Raw genomic sequence first — 21,038 nt, 5'->3', positions numbered from 1 at the left:
CCTCTAACCTTCACATGCATGCATCCCCACACATAAAAGCACTTTAAAACTTAAAAAAAAAAATGGGGCTGACTGGGCATGGTGGGGCACACCTTTAGTTCCAGGACTTGAGAAGGCAGAGGCAGGCAGATCTCTGTGAGTTTGAGGCCAGCCTGGTCTACATAGCAAGTTCTAGACCTGCTGGGGCTACAGGGACACCCTGTTTCAAAAAGACAAAAATAAATAAACAAAATACATAAAAATAAAAATAAAAAATAAATTCTACTGTTTAAAACAATAACAAACAAACAAAAAATAAATCTCATGTCAAAAGCAGGGAAGCATTCCTCAGGCAGGTAGGAGAGGCTTACTAGCTAGATGCTAACCTGGACTACATAGTGAGACCCTATCTCAAAAAAATAAGTGAAGGCTGGGGATTTAACTCTGTGACTGAACACATACACAGAGCCTTGGATTCAATCCCCAGCTCTCGAAAATAAAATAAGCAGCCAGGCATGGTGGCCTGTGCCCTTAGTCCCAGCACTCAGGAGGCAGAAGCAGGTAAATTTCTGTGAGATCCAGGCCAGCCTAATTTAAATAGCGAGTTCCAGGCCAGCTGGGGCTACAGGGAGACCCTGTCTCAGATAGATAGATTAGATAGATAGATAGATGATAGATGATAGATGATAGATAGATAGATAGATGATAGATGAATGAATGAATGTAATCTAATGTGAACTGGCCATGGTGGCACCCATCTTTGATCTCAGCACTTGGGAGGCAGAGACAGGCAGATCTCTGGGAGTCTGAAGCCATCCTGGTCTGCATAGCAAGTTCCAGACCAGCTGGGAGCTGCAGGGAAACCCTGGGAGAAAAAAAACAAACCAACCATCAAATATCTAGAGGACTATGTACCAGGCTATGACACTATTTCATTATTTCTATCTGTCACTAACTCTGAACAGTAAGGAACGCTACAGTCACAGTTAGGTTGGTTGGCTTGCTTTTTTTTATTCTTTCTTTTTAATATTTTATTATTTTTATGTGTATGCATATATTACCTGCATGTAAATAAGTGTACCTGTGTTGTGCAATGCCCTGAGAAGACAGAAGAGGCCGTTGGATTCCCTGGAACTGGAGTTACGCACCATGTTAGCTTCCATGTGGGTGCTGGGATTCAAACCTGGGTCTGCTGCAAGAACAACCCATGTTCTTAACCGCTGAGCCATCTCTCCAGTCCCTCTTTATTTTTATATATGTGTGTATGTGTGTGTGCCACGTATGTGCGGGTGCCCTTGGAGGCCAGAAGAGGATGTCAGATCCCTGGAGCTGGGGTTACGGGTGGTTGTGAACCACCTGATGTGGGTGCTGAGAGCAGAATTCAGGTCCTCTGGAAGAACAGGACATGCTCTTAACTGCTGAGTCATCACTTCAGTCCCTTATTTGTTTTGTGATGCTGGAAAAGACACATTCTACCACTGAACCACATCCCCAACCCCATTCTTTATTTTATTTTATTTTTGAGACAGGATGTCACATAGCTCACACTAGCCTCAAACTTGATTTGTAGCCAAAGATAACCTTAAATTCTTGATCCTCCTACCTCTAACTCCCAAGTGCTGGGATTGTAGGAATGCACTATCATGACAGGCTGCACGGTCCCAGTTTAACAGTAAGGACAGTGAGACTTAAAGGTCTGTCGTTCCCACTGCCCCACCACCCTGCCTTTGTAACATTGGCTATGAACTCAGGACTACGATGTATGTGGTACGACGACGTCACTGTGAGTCCTGTAGTGTTGTTGTCATAGGTGATTTTTCATAGTTTGTCCACTATGGTGAGCTAGCTGCAGCTCCTGAGTCAGACCCTCACCTTCAGAGGGGAACAGGTGTTGGTTTCAGTCTTGAAATTGAGTCACCCAGGGTAGAGACACTGGGTATAATCCAAAGGCTCCAGAGTGAGTCATCCTTCACAAGCTAATGAGAAGTCCTAGCCAGGAGCCCACCTCATACATCATACAGATTAAGGAAACTGAGTTCCAGAGGTGGAGTAGGGCTCTTCTGAGGTCACTCAGCAAAGGGACAGAGATGGGGGAGGCCTGGTTCCCGACAGAGGGTGTGGGTGCTGTGGGGAACACATCTGCTTCCCCCCTCCACCAGCTGTTTCTATTCCAGACAGAAGAGTGAGTCAATTTTCTTCGATGCCAAGGTTCCTGACTCAGCACTGGGAATCTTGGCTGAGTGTGTTCTGGGAAATGTCAGGCCTCCAGGAAACAGAGGGCTCCCACTGAGCCATCCCTTAAGTGGGCGAGGAGGGGAGAGAGCAGGGTGCAGGAGGGAACAGAAGCACAGTGTGCAAGCTAATGGAGTCTTGTACATTGCAGAATTGCGGGCGTGAGTGGGGTAACAGTTGGTGAGCAAGGCAGTGGATTTATACGTGCAAGAAAGGAGGTTGGATGCCAGGATGTGGGTGTTGCTACAAAGTTGTAAAGGGCGTGCTCCACATGCAAGGGAAATATTTGCTTGGAAGAACGTGTTCAAAGGAGAGAGATTGCTGGGAATGTGGCTCAGTGGTAAAGAACTTGCTTAGCACACACAAGATCCTGGGTTCTGTCCATTGCAAAAAACACACGCCAAAAGAACGCTTTTGAGCTTCCCGGGAGGAAAAATAGGAGGGGAGGTTGGCAAGATGTTCCTACAGATACGAACTTTGTCAGGAAAAGTGATGCTTGCAGCCGGATGTGGTGGTGCAAGCCAATAATTCCAGCAGTTGGTAGGTGGAAGCAGGAAGATTGGTCATCCATAGCTAGCTCCCACCAGCCTAGGTACATAAGACCATCGCAAATAAAACGAGAGAGAGAGGAAGAGAGAGAGAGAGAGAGAGAGAGACAGGGAGAGAGGGAGAGATAGAGAAAGAGAGGGGAGGAGGGAGGGAGGGAGGGAGGGAGGGAGAGAAATACTGCCAAAAAAGACAGCATAAAGGCCCCATGTGCATCTCAGCTGGCCCAGAAGCCCTTCCAGACACCCAGCGCCCCGCCCACCATCTGCCACGCCCCCTCACGCACGGGATGCACTTTGTGTCCGTCAGCTAGCCGCCGCACTGCCATTGGTTAGCTGACCGGAGGGGGCGGGTTTGCGGATGTTCGCGGAAGCCCGGGAGGCTCTGCGCGTGGTGGACCCGGCCGCTGAGGGCAGCGGGTGCCTAGCAACAGGGAAAGTGCCCCCTAACGGAGTGGGTGGGGGGGACACGAGAGGAATTGTGGGTGTCTAGCGTCGGAGGGTAAGGCCATGCCTAGCAAGGAGAGGGACTCAAAGAAGTAGAGAGAGAGAGCCCTGGAGGGTCTGTGGGTGTCTAGTAATGGGGGGGGGAAGGGGGGGACCCTAGCAACCAGAGGGGCTGTGGCAGGAGTTGGGAAGGAGCTTAGGGAAAACCATGAGTTCCTAGCAACGTTGGGGGTGGGTAACTAGGAGAGACTGTCAGGGATCAATTGGCAGGAGAGATGTGGGGCACTTGCAAAGAAGGGGAGCAAAACAGGAGGCCCAGACCTGTAATTCTTACTAGAATAATCCCTCTTCTCCCTTAGGGAATGTGGCTGGAAGTCGGGGCCGTGCTGCGGGGGACCGGTGGACCGCTGGGCAGGACTGTTGGTCTGCCCTGTGGGGCCCTGGGGCCTAGGCCCCACTGGTGGGTAAGAGTCCCCGAGGGGAAAGTCTGAGAGAGGCTTAAGAGGGTAAAAGGATGGAGAAGGATCCAAAAAGGGAGGGTTAGCCCCCACCCAACTAAAGGCCACTTCTCTACAGGGACCATGTGGGAGTTGTTGGGCCCAAAGCATTCATCAAGATGGACCTGGAAGAGGCCTGAGTGAGGATGACATTCGCAGGGCGCGGGAGGCCCGGCTCAGGAAGGCGCCCAGACCCCAGGTATTCTCCCTTGACCCCAGCAAGATTCTGGGAAGGACACTGGCCCCTGATCTTTCAGGAGGGGCAACAGCAGGTTGGTGGGGCTTCTGGCACTCTGCCCACCTTCCCTATATCACACTTCCTCTCCTTTCCCAGCTGAGTGATCGCTCTCGAGAACGCGAGGTGCCTGCCTCCCGCATCAGTCGCTTGGCCAGCTTTGGGGGTAGGTGTGACCTTGGGGGTTGTAGATGTGACCTAGGTCAGAGGAGGTAAGGTCAGCAAGATGAAGCATGGGAAAGGATGGATCAGAGATAGGAAGGGGAGGGAAAGAAAGATGGAGGCAAAGTTCTGCAAAACCCAGAAAAATAGGAATGTAAACTGTAACATTTATGGAGAACCTGTCAGGATCTAGATCTCCCAAAGTTCAAGGTCATTCTTGGCTACATAGTAAGTCTGAGGCCATGTTTGAGGCTCCATGAGACCAACCCTGTCTTAAAAAAAAAAAAAAAAAAAAAAGGAGATGGGGGAGATGCTGGAGAGATGTCTCAGCAGTTAAGAGCACTTTGCTCTTGCAGAGGACATGGGTTTGATTCCCAGCATCCACATGGTAGCTAACAACCATTTGTAACTCCAGTTCCAGGGGATCCAAAGCCCTCTTCTGACCTCCTTGGGTATTGCATGATGGGTACACTTACATACATGCAGGCAATATAGCAATATACAAATAAAATAAAAATAAATTAATTAAAATGTTTAAACATGAGGAGGAACTGGGCATGGTGACACAGGCTTGTAACCCAAATTCTTGAGAGGCTGAAGTGGAAAGATGGAAAAGCCAGGTATGATGCCTGTAGGACCAGCAGCCTGATAGATTGAAGTAGGACTGTTTGAGCCCATGTAGTCAAGACAAACCTGAGCAATATAGTCAGACCTTGTCTCAAAAATAATAATAAGTCCAGGCATGGTGGTGCGTGCCTTTAGTTCCAGCACTTGGGAGGCAGAGGAAGGCAGATCTTTGTGAGTTTGAGTCCAGCCTGGTCTATATAGAGAGTAGCAGGCCAGCTGAGGCTACAGGGAGACTTTATCTCAAAAAGACAATAATAATAATAATCGAAAAAGAGAATAGCATAGAAGAGAAAATATGAAATACCGATACAGCAAGGAAAAGCTTTACTTCATAAAACATGTATATATTTGTCTATACTGAATATATGTGTGTCTGTGTGTATGTGTATAAATATGTACATACATATATATGCTTTTTGAGATGGGGGATTCAAATAGCTCAGGCTGGCCTCAAACTCACTCTATAGCTAAGGCTGGCTTTAAACTCATCATCTTCAAGTGTTCAGATAACAGATCCTCTACAAGTTATAATGTAAGTCCTATTACAGATCATAGTTCAGATTGTAAACATAACTGTTCACAGTTGAAAGATGATTGAATGCTCTAGGTGAACTTTGACAGCAAACTGCATCCTCATCTTATGACTGGGCAACTTGCTTAACTTCTCTGAGCCTCAATTTCCCTTCCTGTGAAATGTAAGTTTTTCTGTCAAACACATTTCACAGAGGTGTAAGGACAGAAGGAGTTAATGCATGGGAGGCATGGACAGCAGTCCCTGGCTTGTAGAAAGCACTCAGAAAATGCCAGTTGCAGTCACTCACAGAGATGGTGATGGTGAAAGAGGGAGCCAGGTTCTCTAAGAACAAGGGGAGAATGGAAGCAGAGGACATCAGCAGGAGAGGTAGCACCAGAGGAAGGTGGAGGAGGAGGCCCCGGCAGATGTGCCATATGCAGGAAGTTAGAGCTGGGAAATAAGTGACCTAGAAAAGGAGAGGTGAGCATCCAGAAGAGAGGGGCTGAGAAGTAGCTCCACGGTAGAACGCTTGTCTGATTGTCACGGGGCCCTGGGCTCCATCCCCAGAACTAGAAAAATAAAATAAAAAATGAAAATTACAGTGAATGGCTAGGTGTGATGGATTTCCCTATAGCCCCAGCTGGCCTGGAACTTTCTATGTAGACCAGGCTGGCCTTGAACTCACAGAGATCTGCCTGCCTCTGCCTCCCAAGTGCTGAGACTAAAGGTATGTGTCATCATATCCGGCAAATATAAATATTTTTGAAAAAAAGAAAAAGAAGGAAAGAGATGTGAGTCATTTCTGATAGTAGCCCAACTAATCAGAAGCCTGAAGCAAGAGGATTGTAAGTTCAAGGCCAGCCTAAACTATATAATCAGTTCTAGGCCAGCCTGACCAACTTAGTAAAACCCTGTCTTAAATTTTCAAAAAATGGGGCTGGAGAGATGGCTCAGCAGTTAAGAACATTGGCTATTCTTGCAGAAGACCCAAGTTCGAATTCCAGCACCCACATGGCAGCTAACAACTGTCCGTAACTCCAGTTCCGTCCTCCGTGGGCATTGCACGACACAAGTGTACGTACCTACATGCAGGCACTACACGCATACACATAAAATAAAATTAAAAACTAATAAATAAAATAGTAAAAAAATTTTTTTTCAATGTTTTTTTAAAAACATTCAAAAATGTTTTAAAAGTGCTAGGGATTCAGCTCAGTGGTAGAGATCTTGCCTATCGTGTGAAACCCGGGGTTCAACCCACAGTACCAAAAAAAGTCGGGGCGGGGGATGGTTAGGGATGCAGCTCTGTCAGTAGAGTGCTTACCTCATAGGCACTAAGTCCTGGGTGTGGTGGCAAATGGGTAATCCCAGAATTCCTAGCACTCAGGAGGTGGAGAGAGGAGGGTAAGAAGTTACAGGTCATCCTCAGCTACATAGCAAATTTAAGGCCAGCCTGGGCTACATGCAACCCTATCTGAAAAAAGAGAGCGAGTAAGAGGAGGAGGTATAGACAGCCAAACAGAGGCACCAGAAGGTAGTCCCAGGGCCATCATAAACTGTGGCTATGCACAAAAACCAGCTGTAGTGCTTAACAAATACGAATTCCCAAGTCTCATCTCAGACCAATTTAATCAGACTCTCAGGAGTAGGTTCTGGGCATCAGATTTCCAGAAACTCAGCAGATAAGGCTCCGAGCTGCTGGGAATAGGGCAGATGAAGACAGAGCCTCTCCTGGGAGAGAAGCCCAGGCAGGAGGGGAGAACATGAACCTGAGCTGGCAGCAAAGGGCCTGCAGGCAAGCATGCCAGAAGGCAGGAGGGAAGGATTAAGAAAAGGTTCAGGTGCTCAGGTTCCTCTCTTGCTCCTCAGGGCTGGCCGTGGGCTTGGGGCTGGGAGTGCTGGCTGAGGTGGCCAAGAAGTCCCTGCCAGGAGGAAGTCTGCAGTCAGGTGAGTAAGCCACATTGGGTTCATTCAGATCCTGGCCTTGAGGACTGGGGTTGTGGGAGAGCTCTTGCCTACCAGTGATGGCTGTGTGTGTGTGTGTCAGTAACAGTAGGAAATTACCTGCCTAGCATGTACAAGGCCTTAGGTTCAATCCTCAGTACCACACATGCACACACAAAGACCTTGCTTTGTGAAGCTGGGGCAAGTAAGGTCACCTCTCTAAGCTCAGTTTCCTCATCTGAAGATGGGAGAGAAGACATTATACCCATCTCTAAAGATAGGGTAAGGCCACTAACAGGGCTATGATACAGCATATCGTCTGAGAGAAAAATACAGACCATTTGGAGTTCCTCTCTGAGAAGCAGAGTGTATGGCCTGCATATATGTAAGTTCACCCATGTCATGTAATGCCCAAGGAGATCAGAAGGATATGGAGCCAGAGAGAGAGATTGCTCAGTGATTAAGAGCGCTTGCTGCTTCTTGCAGAGGACCTGGGTTTGGTTCCCAGCACCCATGTCCTATGACTCCCAACTGCTTATAACTCCAGCTCCATGGAATCCAGTGCCCTCTTTGCACCTCCCAGAACACCTGCACACACAGCATACACATGAACATAAAATAAAAACAAGTCTTAGCAGAGTGTAGTGATGCATACCTTTAATCCCAGCAGTTGAGAGGCAGATAACAGTGGATCTCTGAGAGCTGGAAGCCAGCCTGGACTACATAGTGAGTTCCAGACCAGCCAGGGCTACTTAGTCAGACTGTCTCAAAAATAAACAGCTGGGTGTGGTCACACACACACCTTTAATCCCAACACTCTGGAGGCAGAGGCAGATCTCTGTGAGTTCAAGGCCATCCTGGTCTACATAGTGAGTTCCAGGACAGCTGGGGCTACTAGGCGACCCTATCTCAAAAAAGACCAAAAAAAAAAAAAAAAAAAACCCCAAAAATAGGAGCTGGAGAGATGATGACTCAGTGGTTAAGAACACTGACTGCTCTTACAGAAGACCCAGGTTCAGATCCCAGCACCCACATGGCAGTTAACAACTGTCTACAACTCCATTTCCGGGGGATCTGAAGCCCTCTTCTGTCCTCTGTGGGTGCTGCACAACACAGGTGCATTTACATACATGCAGACATAACACTCAAACACATGCAATAAAAATTAATAAATAAATTTTTAAAAGCCAAAAATAAAAAATTTTTAGTTTTAATTGTGTGTGTGTGTGTGTGTGTGTGTGTGTGTGTAGTATGTGCACATGAGTGCAGGTGTCCCCAGAAGCCAGATGTGTTGGATGTCCCGGGAGCTGGATTCACAGGTGGCTGTGAGCCTCCTGATATAGTTGTTAGGGACTGAGCTGGTGTCCTTTGGAAGAGCAGTACATGCTTTTAACCGCTGAGCCATCTCTCCAGCCCAAAGATTTATTTTTATTATTTTTTATTTATGTGCACATGTGTATGTCTGCCATGTGTGTATGGCAGAGGCCAGGGTATCAGATCCCCTGGAGCTGGAGTCACAGATGGTTGTGAGCCACCTGACATGGGTGCTGGGACTGAACTTGGATCCACTGGAAGAGCAGCAAGCACTCTTAACCACTGAGCCATCTTTCCAGTCCCTTAAATAAATAAGATTTTTGAAAATCCCAAAAAAGTGAGGGTAGATGTTCTAAATTAAAATGAAACAGTGACACAGTGATTTGGAAGAGAGGCAGGAGGATTTCCATGAGTTTGAAGCTAGCCTGGGCTATATGATGAATATCAAAAATAAAAAAGGATTTTTTTTTGTACTTATAATACAAATGATTAATTCTCTCCCCAGAGGGCAGCTCGAGAATGGGCTCCAGCCCTTTGCTTTCAGAGGCCAACGCTGAGCGGATCGTACGGACCTTATGTACAGTACGGGGGGCTGCCCTCAAGGTTGGCCAAATGCTCAGCATCCAGGGTACAGCATAACCTTCAACCTCTGACCCATGACCTCAGTTCCACCCCACCCAACCCACCCAGCAGCAAGCTCTGATTTAAGATGCTCACATGGCACCCTCCCTCGTTCTCTCTCCCTGTTCTCATCCCACTATCTCCCAAGACAATAGCCTTATCAGCCCTCAGCTGCAGCTCATCTTTGAGAGGGTCCGCCAGAGTGCTGACTTTATGCCCCGCTGGCAGATGCTGGTGAGTACCCAGAGGGGGTGGCCGGTCAGGAAGTTTGCCCCCTCTCCTCATACCTGTCTGATGTTGTTGCAGTAAATTTTCCCCTCCCCCTTCTTGGGAGACTCACGCCCTTGTCCTCTGGGGCCCCAGGGCTGAGAAGCCTACAAGAGACATCCTATTTGGATTTTGTTTGGTTTTATAACATTTAGGAGGGGGTGGCTTACAAAGACACAGATTCTTACAGGCCTTTCCTTTTCCATACTTCCTGGTTTCTCTCACTCCACGTTTGCCTTTCCTCCATATGGAGGCTCCACCCCTTAAAAGGCTTACCTCCTTCTTCAAAGTGTGGGGGGTGGGACCATGGCTTATCAGAGGAACATCCAGTTAGAGATGTCCTCCTCATTGCCCTACTCCCAGCCTGACTTTCAGCCTCAGTTTCCCATCTGTAAAATGGGGTCACCAAAGTGCACCCTTCAGACATACCATCTTTGTGATTAAACATGAGGTTGGTGCTCAATGCTTTGTTCAGGCCCAAGCCCATCTCCACACTCTGTTGAGGCAGCAAAGCACAGTAGATAGGGTTCAGACTCCGTCCCAGTAGTCACAGATGTAGGTTTTGATCTCAGCTGCTTCATTGGAGAAAGAGCGAGGTAGCCACACACCCATGTCATTGAGTTACGTAAAGTACTATATAATCTGTGGGGTAGAACACTTATTTTATATTACATAAAGCTCTTAGAACTGCCCCTGTTACCCTGTGAGTGACTGCGCATTTGAATTGTGATTAATACCCAAGACACCAGCCATTCTCCTGTAACTGGATGAGGGTGTGGGCTCCGGCCACCTACCTGCCTTCCATCTACACTCTGCTCCTTGCCATGTGACCCAGGTAGTCACTGCCTGTCTCAGAGCCATTCTAAGCAGGCCAGAACCAAAGGAAACTCTTCTTCATCATGTTAATTTTATGATATAATACAGGAACCTAATAAAGCTTGGCAAATAAGCTCTTGCAGAGGACCTAGGTTTGGTTCCCAGCATCCACATGGTGGCTAACCACTGTCAGTCACTCCAGTTCCAGGGGATCCAGCACCCTCTTCTGTTCTTACTGGGCATTGCATGCATGGTTGCACTTACGTACATGCAGGCAAAACATGCACATAAAGAAATAAAAAAATGTTGCACATATATACATGCAGACAAACACTTATACACATAAAATAAAAATAAATTTATTTCTTTGTTATTTTAGTTTTTTATTTATTCGTTAATTTTTTTTATTATGGTCTTTTGAGACAGAGTCTCTCTGTAACCTCACCTGTCCTGGAACTTGATATGTAGGCTGGGCTGGCCCCAGTCTCACAGAGATCACCTGCCTCTGCCACCTGAGTACTGCCACCATGCCTGGCAAATAAATCTTAAAAAAAAAATCCTGGGGGGCACTTACCTACATGCAGGCAGTACACACATACACATAAAATAAATATAATAATAAAAATAAAAAAACAAAAAATATATTAAAAAAAAATCCTGATATTCTTCTGCCTGTGGAACGCCTCCACTTTTCCTTAATAGATGTATGTTTGCTCTGCTCAAAAAACAAAAAATCTCACAATAGTCTAGTCTACCTCAGTTGGGAGGATATTGTTAGTCTACTAGCACCTGGCTGATCACATGACCAAGAGACTTCTTGCTGAGCCTCAGTTTCCACATCTGTAAAGTAGGGTAGCAACCAAGAGCTCAGCCCAGGGTTACTAACCCATCAAGTGTTCAGTACAGGCAGCGAACTCAGCTGTCTATAACTATGACGATGACTGTCATGATTGCTCCCTCCAGAGAGTTCTAGAAGAAGAGCTGGGCAAGGACTGGCAGGCCAAGGTGGCCTTTTTGGAGGAAGTGCCCTTTGCTGCTGCCTCCATTGGGCAGGTGCACCAAGGCATGCTGAGGGATGGGACCGAGGTGGCCGTGAAGATCCAGGTGAGCAAGGAGGCCAGGCAGGGTGGGGGGTGGGCACTGTGCTGTCCCAGAGGAATGAGTGACTCCCAAACCCCTCCTGTCTCCCAACAGTACCCGGGTGTTGCCCAGAGCATCCAGAGCGACGTGCAGAACCTGTTGGCAGTGCTCAAGATGAGTGTGGCCCTGCCAGAGGGTGAGGTACCCACTGTCCCCACCGAGGGAGGGTCTGGCCAGAGGCAGCACTGTGAGTGTACATCAGCATGAGTGTGTGACAAAGCCACTAGAACAGACGCCCAGACCAGAACGCAGAGACAGACAGGCAGAGGATGCAGGATGTGGAGGAGCCACGGAAGAGGAAAGGAGGACTCAGCCAGCAGGACAGCATGTTTGTATTGGGTCATATGAGAGAGTACTTACCGAAGACAGCAGGAAGGAGAGAAATGTAGACAGGCCTGGAAGTGAGATGAGAGGCAAAGGGCAGTAATGGGTCAGCATGAACAGGACAAGATGGCTGGGGATGTGGCTCAGGAGAGTGCCTCCTAGTGTGCACAATGCCCTGGGCATGGTCTCTAGTGCCACAGAAACTAGGTGTGGTGCTGCACACCTCTAACCCCAGTAAGGGAGATGACGGCAGGAAAATCATAAGTTCCAGGTCATCCTTGGCTACGTAGTAAATTTGAGTCAGCCTGTGTTGGCGGCATTGCATGACTGAAAGTGGGGGTTACGGCAGCTCCCATGACAGCCAGGCCCAGGAGCTTCCACAGAGACCATAGTTGTGGGAAGGACAGAGGGAAGGCCAGTCCAAGGTTGGGGGGGGGGCAGTGGGTATGGTGGCTCATGCCTGAAATCCTAGCCCTGGGGAGGCTGAGACAGGAGGATTGCCCAAAGGCAAGCCTGACTACACAGAGAGATCCTGTCTTAAAAGCCAAGCCAGGCATGGTCTTACACGCCTGTAATTGCACCACTTAGAAGGTGGAAGCAGGAGGATCAAGGAGTTCAAGGTCAAATCCTGGAACAGACAGTGAAGGATAGTGACAGATGGGGAAAGACAGACACGTGACCATCCAGAGAAGACACCTGAGGGCTCAGGTAAGGGGAAAGGCTGTGGCCATCCTCAGCTGACATGGCTATCCCCCCAGGCCTGTTTGCTGAGCAGAGCCTACACGCCTTACAGCAGGAGCTAGAGTGGGAGTGTGACTACCGCAGAGAAGCAGCTTGTGCCCAGAACTTCAGGTGAGCTAACTTCCCTGCAGGCCCCTGGGAGATTCCCTCTTTTCCCTCCCCTCCCATCTAGGCTAGGCCAGAAGCGGTACCCTCCTTTTTCTTTGATTCATTTATCCATCCATCCATTACTTGTTCTCTGGTGTCCTCTGTGAAACTGAGCAGGTTAATTCTCTCAGAGTGTCAGTTTGGTCCTCTGCCCAATGCATATCTACTGCGATCTCACACAGGGACTTAACTGTACCAGGAGAAACTGATAGAGCCCCTGGATGAGAATGGGTAAGCGGTCCGCAGCCTCAGGGCGGGAGAGCACGGGCTCCAGACTGCTCCTTATGGACCATAGGCAGAAGAAAGTGCTGTTAACATCTGGGGGGACAGCTTGGCATTGTCAGGTGTGCCTTTTCTGTGTGCATGTGCGCAGGTGCCCAGGTCCACAGGTGTGGGTTCATGTGGAAGCCAGAGGTCAATATCATGCATCTTCCTCAATTGTTCTCAAACCTTGTTTTTTTTTAAATGTGTACGAGTATTTGCCTGCATATATGTAGGTGCACCTGTGTCATGGAAGGCCTGCAGAGACCAGAAGAGGGTGTTGGATCCTCTGGAACTGGAGTTATGGGCGGTTGTTAGCTGCCATGTGGGTGCTAGGAGCCAGACCCAGGTCTTCTGTAAGAGCAGCCAGTGTTCTTAACCACTGAGCCTTCTCCAGGCCTTCAACCTTATTTTTCTGAGACAACATCTTTTGCTGAACCTGGAACTCGCTGATTGGCTGGGATGGCTGGACAGCAAACCCTATCTGTATTTGACGTCTATAGTGCTGGGATTATAGGCTCATACTGTCATGCCTGCCTCTCTTTCAGGGGTTCAGGGGGATCAAACACAGGTCCTTAATCTTGTGTTACTGAGCCACGTTCCCAGCCCCCAAATGAACTTTTATAATCACACAGCCAGCAACCCAACCACTGGCTTCCTTAATACATCCTGAATAGACATTCATGCCAGTGTATACTGTCAGAATTTTCTAGAATGCTCAGAGAAGCAAAGTGTGTAAGCTCCAATTTGGAACCCCAAATCTATTCAATCAATCCAACAAGGTGGATAAATAGGTCATGGTCTTTTTTTCTGAAACAAGGTCTCACTGTGTAGCCCAGGCTGACCTGAAGCTCACTGTGTAGCCCAGGCTGACCTGAAGCTCACTGTACAGCCCCGGCTGACCTGACGCTCACTGTACAGCCCAGGCTGACCTGAAGCTCACTGTGCAGCCCCGGCTGACCTGACGCTCACTGTGCAGCCCAGGCTGACCTGAAGCTCACTGTGCAGCCCTGGCTGACCTGAAGCTCACTGTGCAGCCCTGGCTGACCTGAAGCTCACTGTGTAGCCCAGGCTGACCTGAAGCTCACTGTATAGCCCAGGCTGACCTGAAGCTCACTGTACAGCCCAGGCTGGCCTCAAACCTGCAGCATTCTGTTTGTCTCTGCCTCCCAAATGCTTAGGTTACAGGTGAGCCCCATACCTGGCTACTGTGGTATTTTCAGCATCGATGGATGAGTTTTTTTTGTTTTTTGAGACAAGGTCTCATGCATGTGACCCAGGCTGGCCTCAAACTTGCTATGTAGCTGTGCTGACTTAGCACTCCAGATCCTGCTCCCTCTTCCTCCCCAGTGCTAGGATTATAAGCATGTGCCACCCTGCCCTGGCAGTGGCAGACTATCATATGGCAGTGGAGATGAATGAACTCTACTATGTAGAACAGTGTGGCTATATCTTGGAAGTATGGGCACATTCAACAATTTAGGACACCTTGAGGCTGAGGATGTAACTTAGTTTGTGCTTAGCAGGTATGTTCGCTCTCCAGCAACACATAAACCTAGTGTGTGGTGCATGCCCATGATTCTAGCACTCAGGAGTCTGGAGGATCAGAAGTTCATCCTCAGCAACATAGCTGAGTTTGAGGCCAGCCTGGGCTACATGAGACACTGTCTCAAAAACAAAAGATATCTCAAAGGGATCATCCACAATATGGCTCACAAGTCTGTTATGGCTGCTGGCATGCCAAACTCAGGAGTTGGACAGTGAGGAGAGGCAAGGCAGTGGCTCAAGGCAGTCCTGGATGCTGACAGATATGAGGTCCAGGCCAGATTTAGTGGTGCACACCTTTAATCCCAGCAGAGCTAGGTGGGTCTCTTATGAGTTCAAGGCTATTAGCCTGGTCTACATAGTTCTAGACCAGCCAGGGCTACATACATAGTGAGACCCTGTCTCAAAAAAAGAGAGATTAAAAAAGGATCCAGTCTCAGGTCAGCCCTCACCAGGCTGTGTGGCCTGATTCTATGAAGTGGCCTCAGGAGAGCATCCTCATGGGGAAACTGTGCTGATTAAACGCTGAGTCAGGGCCTGACTTTGAGAAGTGGCACTAACATCAGAGATCATATAACCTAGGACTCAATACGAGCCCAAAGCAGGACCATCAGGGAGACTGACACTGGATGACAGGATCTGGGGACATTTCTCCAGGATTCTGAAAGATCCTCATACCTGTTCCTCTCCCCTCTGCTCCCCCAACATCCACAACAGGCCTCCCTAATAAACTTTGTCCCCCAAGTCTACTTGGGCACATCTCTCATCTGTAATCAGTAGGTCTGTTTGAGCATGGGTTCTGGTGAAGGGTAGGCCTAGGCTGGTTCAGTCACTGCTTCAGTGTCATCCAGGACCAAAACACATAAAGGAGGATTTTTGTATTTATTGGGGTAGGTGGTGTGTGGTGTGTGTGAGCATATGCTAGAGTTACAAGCATGTGCCACCACACCCAGTTTTGTTTTCGGTTTTTTTTTTTTTTTTTTTTTTTTTTTTTTTTAAAAAAAAAAAAACCTGTAGCCCCAGCTGGCCTGGAACTTGCTTTGTAGACCAGGCTGACCTCAAACTCACAGAGATTTGCCTGCCTCTGCATCCCAAGTGCTGGGATTAAAGGCTTGCGCCACCACGCTTACTTTGCTTTTTGTTTTTTTACACGGGTTCTGGTGATGGAACTTAGGTCCTTGTGCCTGTGTGGCACTCCATCTACTGAGCTGTTTCCCTAGCCCTTTTTGATAGGGCAGGGGGTACAGAATATCTGGTAGCCCAGGCTGGCCTCAAATTCCCAATGTAACTGAGGATGGCTTTGAACTGACCCTCTTGCCTTCATCTCTTGATTACTAGGATTACAGGCATGCACCACTACATCTGGGTCAGAGGATTCTGTACAATATTTACCAGTGTTCAGAGTCCAGCATCCCCCTGCATTTATAGGAGACATGTTCCTAGCCCCAACAGATGCCTGAGACCACAGGCAGTTCTGAGCTCCTAGACTGTTTGTTCCTCTACATACCTATGGTGAAGGTAAACTTCCTAGTCAGGACAACGCTTTCTGGGGCAACGGTTGCTGTCATTCAGAATGCTTTCCTGTTCCAATCTTCTACCTTTTTTCTGGCTGACCTTGAACTCATTATTCTCCTGCCTCAGTCTTCTGAGTACTGGGAGGGATTCCAGCACTGCATTACCTGTTACCTATCTTTACTGAGCACTGTGGTCATAACATTTGCAGTTTGAGGTGGGACTGCAAAACCGCGAATTCCTTTTTCCTTCTTTACAATTTTGCAGATAGATTTGTTCTTAATATACATTTTAGCAGCCTGTGACTTTTTTTTTTTTTTTTTAAATTAAAGCTGAGAATTTTATCGTTTCACTTGAAGAAAGCATACTCTGGGCTGATAAGAGGGCTCAGTGGGTTAAGGCTTTTTTTAAAAAAAATATTTAATTATTTTTATTTTATGTGTATGTATGTATTGCCTGCATGTAGGTAAGTGCACCCATGTCATGAAGGTCAGAAGAAGCTGTTGGATCCTCTAGAACTGGCGTTATGAACAGTTGTTAGCTGCCATGTGGATGCTGGGATTCAAACCCAGGTCTTCTGCAAGAACATCCAGTGTTCTTAACCACTGAGCCATTTCTCCAGCCCTGGGCTAAAGCTTTTACCACCAAGTCTGACAACCTGAGTTTGATACGCAGGGCCCATATGGTAGAAGGAGAGTGCCAACTCCTGCAAGTTGTCCTCTGATTTCCACAAATGCACCATAGCACATACACACACACACACACACACACTAAATAAATGTAAAAAATTTTTTTGAGACAGAGTCTTACTTTTGTAGCCCTGGGTAGCCTAGAACTTGCTGTATAGACCAGGCTAACTTCAGACTTACAGAGATTCCCCTGCCTCTGCCTCCTGAGTTCTGGGATTAAAGGCTTATGCCATCACTCCTGGTTTAAAAAAGTTTTTTAAAAGAAATTTTTAATCCCTCATCATCTTCCTTCAAGTCATCCCTAATAAAACTCATTAGATCATTAAAAAAAAAAAAAAAAGACATGAACACTGAAGGGCTAGTTGGGAAGAGGAAGGGGATGAGAGGGAGTGCCGGGGACGGGGGACAGGAAGGAGCAATAGTGAATCAATTGAAGTACATTATATATGTGTGAAAATGTCATAATGAGTCGGGCATGGTGGTGCAGGCCTTTAATCCCAGCACTTGGGAGGCAAAGGCAGGTAGATCGCTGTGAGTTCAAAGCCAGCCTGGTCTACATAGGGAGTTTCAGGCTAGCTAGGGCTACAGGGAGACCCGAAATAAAAAAAAAAAAAAAAAAAAAAAGAAAGAAAGAAAAAATGTCACAATGAAACCCATTATGTAACTACTACATACTTATAGGAAAAGACAAAAAGAACTTTTAGAAAAGAAGAAAAAGCCCTTTAAATGCTTCTCATATTTTTCTGTGGCATTCCTCTTGCTTTGGGACTATTGTTAAGTAGAATAATTGTGATCTGAACACCACACCAGCCACTGTAATATGACAGTCAGCCTGATGCAGTGGACTGAGCACTATCGGAAGGGAAGCATATACACCAGGCACGTGTGTATGCACACAATTCACATAGGGCAGAGTGGGATTTTTATCATGCTGCTCAGAATGGTATACAATTTAAAATTTACAAATAATTTCTGGAATGTTCTTTTTCTCCTTTTTTTTTTTTTTTTTTTTTTTTTAAAGCAGTTTTATGTAGCCCAGGCTCACCTGGAACTTATGTCACAGAGGCAGACCTTGAAGTTTTGATCCTCCTGCTTCCACTCCCAGGTGTTAGGATTACAGACACCCAACACCATACCCAACTTGGAAATCTCCATTTAATATTTTCAGACCAAGGTTGACCACAAGCACCTGAAACCTAGGAATCAGAAATTAAATTAGGGAGAATTTATAGTAACTTCATGGAGTGACCAGTGACTTCTAGAGGCTTTAGATTTTAAATTTTTTAATTTTTATGTGTGAGTATTTTACTTGAATGTATGTAACTGCACCGTGTGCATGCTAGAAGAGGGTGTCACATCCCCTGGAACTAGAGTTAGGGATGGTTGTTAGCTGCTATGTGGGTGCTGGGAACCAAACTCAGGTTCTCTGCAAGAGCAGCCAGTGCTCTTAACTGCTGACCCGTCTCTCCAGCCCCCTTACAGAATTTTAAAAAGTGGTTTAAAAAAATATTTATTTATTGTGTGCATGTGTGTTTGCATGCATGCCACAGCTCACATGTGGAGATGTGAAGATCAGGAGACAACCTTCTGGGGTAGTACTCAGATTAGCAGGCTTGGAGGCAAGTGCCTTACCCATTGGGCCATCTCGCCAGCCCAAACTCACAGATAATTATATCAATGACTGTTTGGGGGATGAATTAATAAATTGATTGGGGCACATGTGGAGGTCAGACAACAGCTCTCAGGAGTTGGTTCTCAAGTTCCACTCTGTGGGTCCTGGGAATCAACCTTATCAGGCTTGGTAGCAGGCACCCTTACCTGCTAAGCCATCTCACTGACCCTAAACTAATTTTTTTTTTTAAGTGATCTGTGAACTGAATACTCTGAGCTCATCCTGGGGCAACCAGAAGTCAGGATTCCTAGGAGGGAAATAGTAACTGGGTCTCTAGCAACACCCAAAGGACAGGCACAGCATACACACTACCAAGATATGTGTTAAATGCCAGTCCAGGCAGTTATTGGTAGTCATCCAAGGCACACAGGCTAGAGAAGGGCAGGTGGAAAGGAAATCATAGAGCACTGCCTGAAGAGCTTCTTAGAAAAGAGGGCCAACCCAAACCAAGCCCCTGGGGTCTACAGCACCATATCACCCTCCTTCCCCTTCTTCCTGCCCAGGAAGCTCTTGGCTGATGACCCCTTCTTCCGGGTGCCAGCTGTGGTTCAGGAGCTCTGCACCACACGGGTACTGGGCATGGAGCTGGCTGGAGGAATCCCTCTGGACCAGTGCCAGGGCCTGAGCCAGGACATCCGAAACCAGGTATGTCACCTCCTGGGGTGGTAGGGAGGGCCAAGGCCACACTTTCTTTCCTGGTCAGAGGGCCCCACAGGATACCTCACAGAAACATCTTCTTCCCTCCCTAGATTTGTTTCCAGATCCTGAGGCTGTGTATGAGGGAACTGTTTGAGTTCAGATTCATGCAGACAGATCCCAACTGGGCCAACTTCCTGTATGACGCCTCCAGCCACCAGGTTGGTCCTTTAGGATGTGAGTCGGAGTACATCAGCTAACTGCTATAAACAGTATTCCCTAAGAGCCAGGCCTGGTGGTGCACACCTGTCATCCTAGCTACCCAGGGAACTGAGGCAAGACAGTCTGAATCCTAAATTTAAGTCCTGCCTGGGCTGTGGAGTGAGTTCAAGGCCAGCCTAAACAACTTAGTAAGACCTTGCCTCAAAAAGTAAAAAGAGATCATAGTAGTAACTTAGGCCTTTAATCCCAGGACCCTGGAGGCAGAGGCAGGTGGATCTCAGAGTTCCAAGCCAACCTGGTCTACATACTGAGTTTCAGGCTAGCCAGGGCTACGTAGTGAGATCCTGTCTCAAAAAACCAAAGGGGAAAAAAAGTGTAAATAAAGAGTGAGATGCCTCAGTGGGTAAAGGTGCTTGTGATTGATCCTGATGACCTGAGTTTATTTCCTGAAACCCACATGGTAGACAGTACTGACTCCTACAAGTTGTCCTTTGGCCTCCACATGTGTGCCACTGTGTGTACACACATATATACACACACATAAGTAAATAATGTGAGTTATTTTTAAATTTATTGTTTTTATTTTGGGTATATGAGTGTATTACCTATGTAGGTAGGTGCACCCGAGTCATGCAGTGCCCACAGAGTTCAGAAGAGAGCGTCAGATCCCCTGGAATTAGAGTTATGGACAGTTGTTAGCTGCCATGTGGAGGCTGGAAATTGAACCCAGGTCCTCTGCAAGAGCAGCCAGTGCTCTTAACCACTGAACCATCTTTCCAGCCCCAATAATTTGATTTTTAAAGTTTTTTGAAAAGCAAAAAAATGGGACCAGCAAGATGGTTCAGAGGGCAAGGCTGCTTGCCAGCAAGCCTGATGACCTAAGTTTGATCCCTGGGACCCGTATGATGGAAGGAGAAAGTCATTTCCTGTAAGTCGTCCTCCGACCTTTGGTGTACATGAGTGTGCACACACAGACATGTACACACATACAATAAATCATTTTTTAAAAGTGAAAAGACAGACAGCCCCCCCACACACACACATACAAAAGGAAACAGATGATTTGGGATAGTACAGTACCAACCAGTACTGCAAAACAAATAACTAAATAAACGAATAAATAGGGACAGCAGGCATAGATCAGTGTAGAACACTTGCTTGACATACCTGAGGCCTTCCATTCAGTCCTCAGTACCACAAAAAAAAATAGATGTCTATTTCCTCTCCAATATTTTAGCTCAACACAGTACTAGTTTTTTACTCACAGACTGAGATGACCCTCCTTGTGATTCAGAGCCCTGGACTCCTTCCCTTTTGTGCTGCGCTTTCCCATGGGGCTTGGCATGCTCTGCTTCCACTGGAAGAGGAAAGAGGTGAAGAAGGCACCCCAGCCTAACTGCCTTAGCCATGAGTGGTGTCATTTCCTGTACCGCAGCATCCATGACCTAAGTCAGTGCCAACATGAGGAACTATAGGCTGGAGTGGAAGGGTACAGGGGGCTTGGGAAGCCCTGGGAATGTGCCAGGCCCAGCCTTAGGTGGGTAGGAATCAAGGAAGGCTCCTTGAGGGAAATGCTGTGAACCTTAGGGCCAGAAAGGCGGAGGAGACAGCGGTCCAGAGAGCAGGGACAGTTCTGCAGTGGTCAGGCGATGAGAGTTCAGATCTGCAGACTTACCTTTTTTGGTTTATTGAGATGGCCTCATATAGCCTAGGATGGTATCAAACTTACTACCTAGCTCCTGACCCTCCTACCTCTGCCTCCTACATGCTGGAATTACAGGTGTGTACCACTGTGCCTCGCAGCCTGTAGACACCTAGTGCATGGACACACCCTCCCTTGACCATAGGTTGCTGAGTGGCTCTCCATTGTGTGTTCTTGTTTTGTCTCCATATCTGGCCAAGATTTCCCTTCCTTTGCTTTCCAGCATTCTCTGGATCAACCTGGGCCC

General features: G+C 47.4%; 1 protein-coding gene across 1 annotated transcript in view; it reads left to right on the top strand.

The window, feature by feature from the left end:
- Positions 1 to 3,299: 3,299 nt before the first annotated feature.
- Positions 3,300 to 21,038, top strand: part of Coq8b (coenzyme Q8B) — a 25,172-nt gene continuing 7,433 nt past the window's right edge. The window contains 12 exon segments of the mRNA XM_017803428.2: positions 3,300 to 3,318; positions 3,563 to 3,667; positions 3,780 to 3,899; positions 4,035 to 4,101; positions 7,108 to 7,185; positions 9,002 to 9,124; positions 9,266 to 9,351; positions 11,164 to 11,304; positions 11,395 to 11,476; positions 12,423 to 12,516; positions 18,735 to 18,876; positions 18,981 to 19,088. Of these exon segments, the coding sequence (XP_017658917.1) occupies positions 3,566 to 3,667; positions 3,780 to 3,899; positions 4,035 to 4,101; positions 7,108 to 7,185; positions 9,002 to 9,124; positions 9,266 to 9,351; positions 11,164 to 11,304; positions 11,395 to 11,476; positions 12,423 to 12,516; positions 18,735 to 18,876; positions 18,981 to 19,088 (1,143 nt within the window). The 5' untranslated portion in view covers positions 3,300 to 3,318; positions 3,563 to 3,565.

The sequence above is a fragment of the Nannospalax galili genome, unplaced genomic scaffold (assembly GCF_000622305.1).
Source record: "Nannospalax galili isolate Female #2095 unplaced genomic scaffold, S.galili_v1.0 scaffold886, whole genome shotgun sequence".
NCBI lineage: Eukaryota > Metazoa > Chordata > Mammalia > Rodentia > Spalacidae > Nannospalax > Nannospalax galili.
Note: the sequence above shows the minus strand (reverse complement) of the source record. Positions and strands in the feature narration are given on the sequence as shown.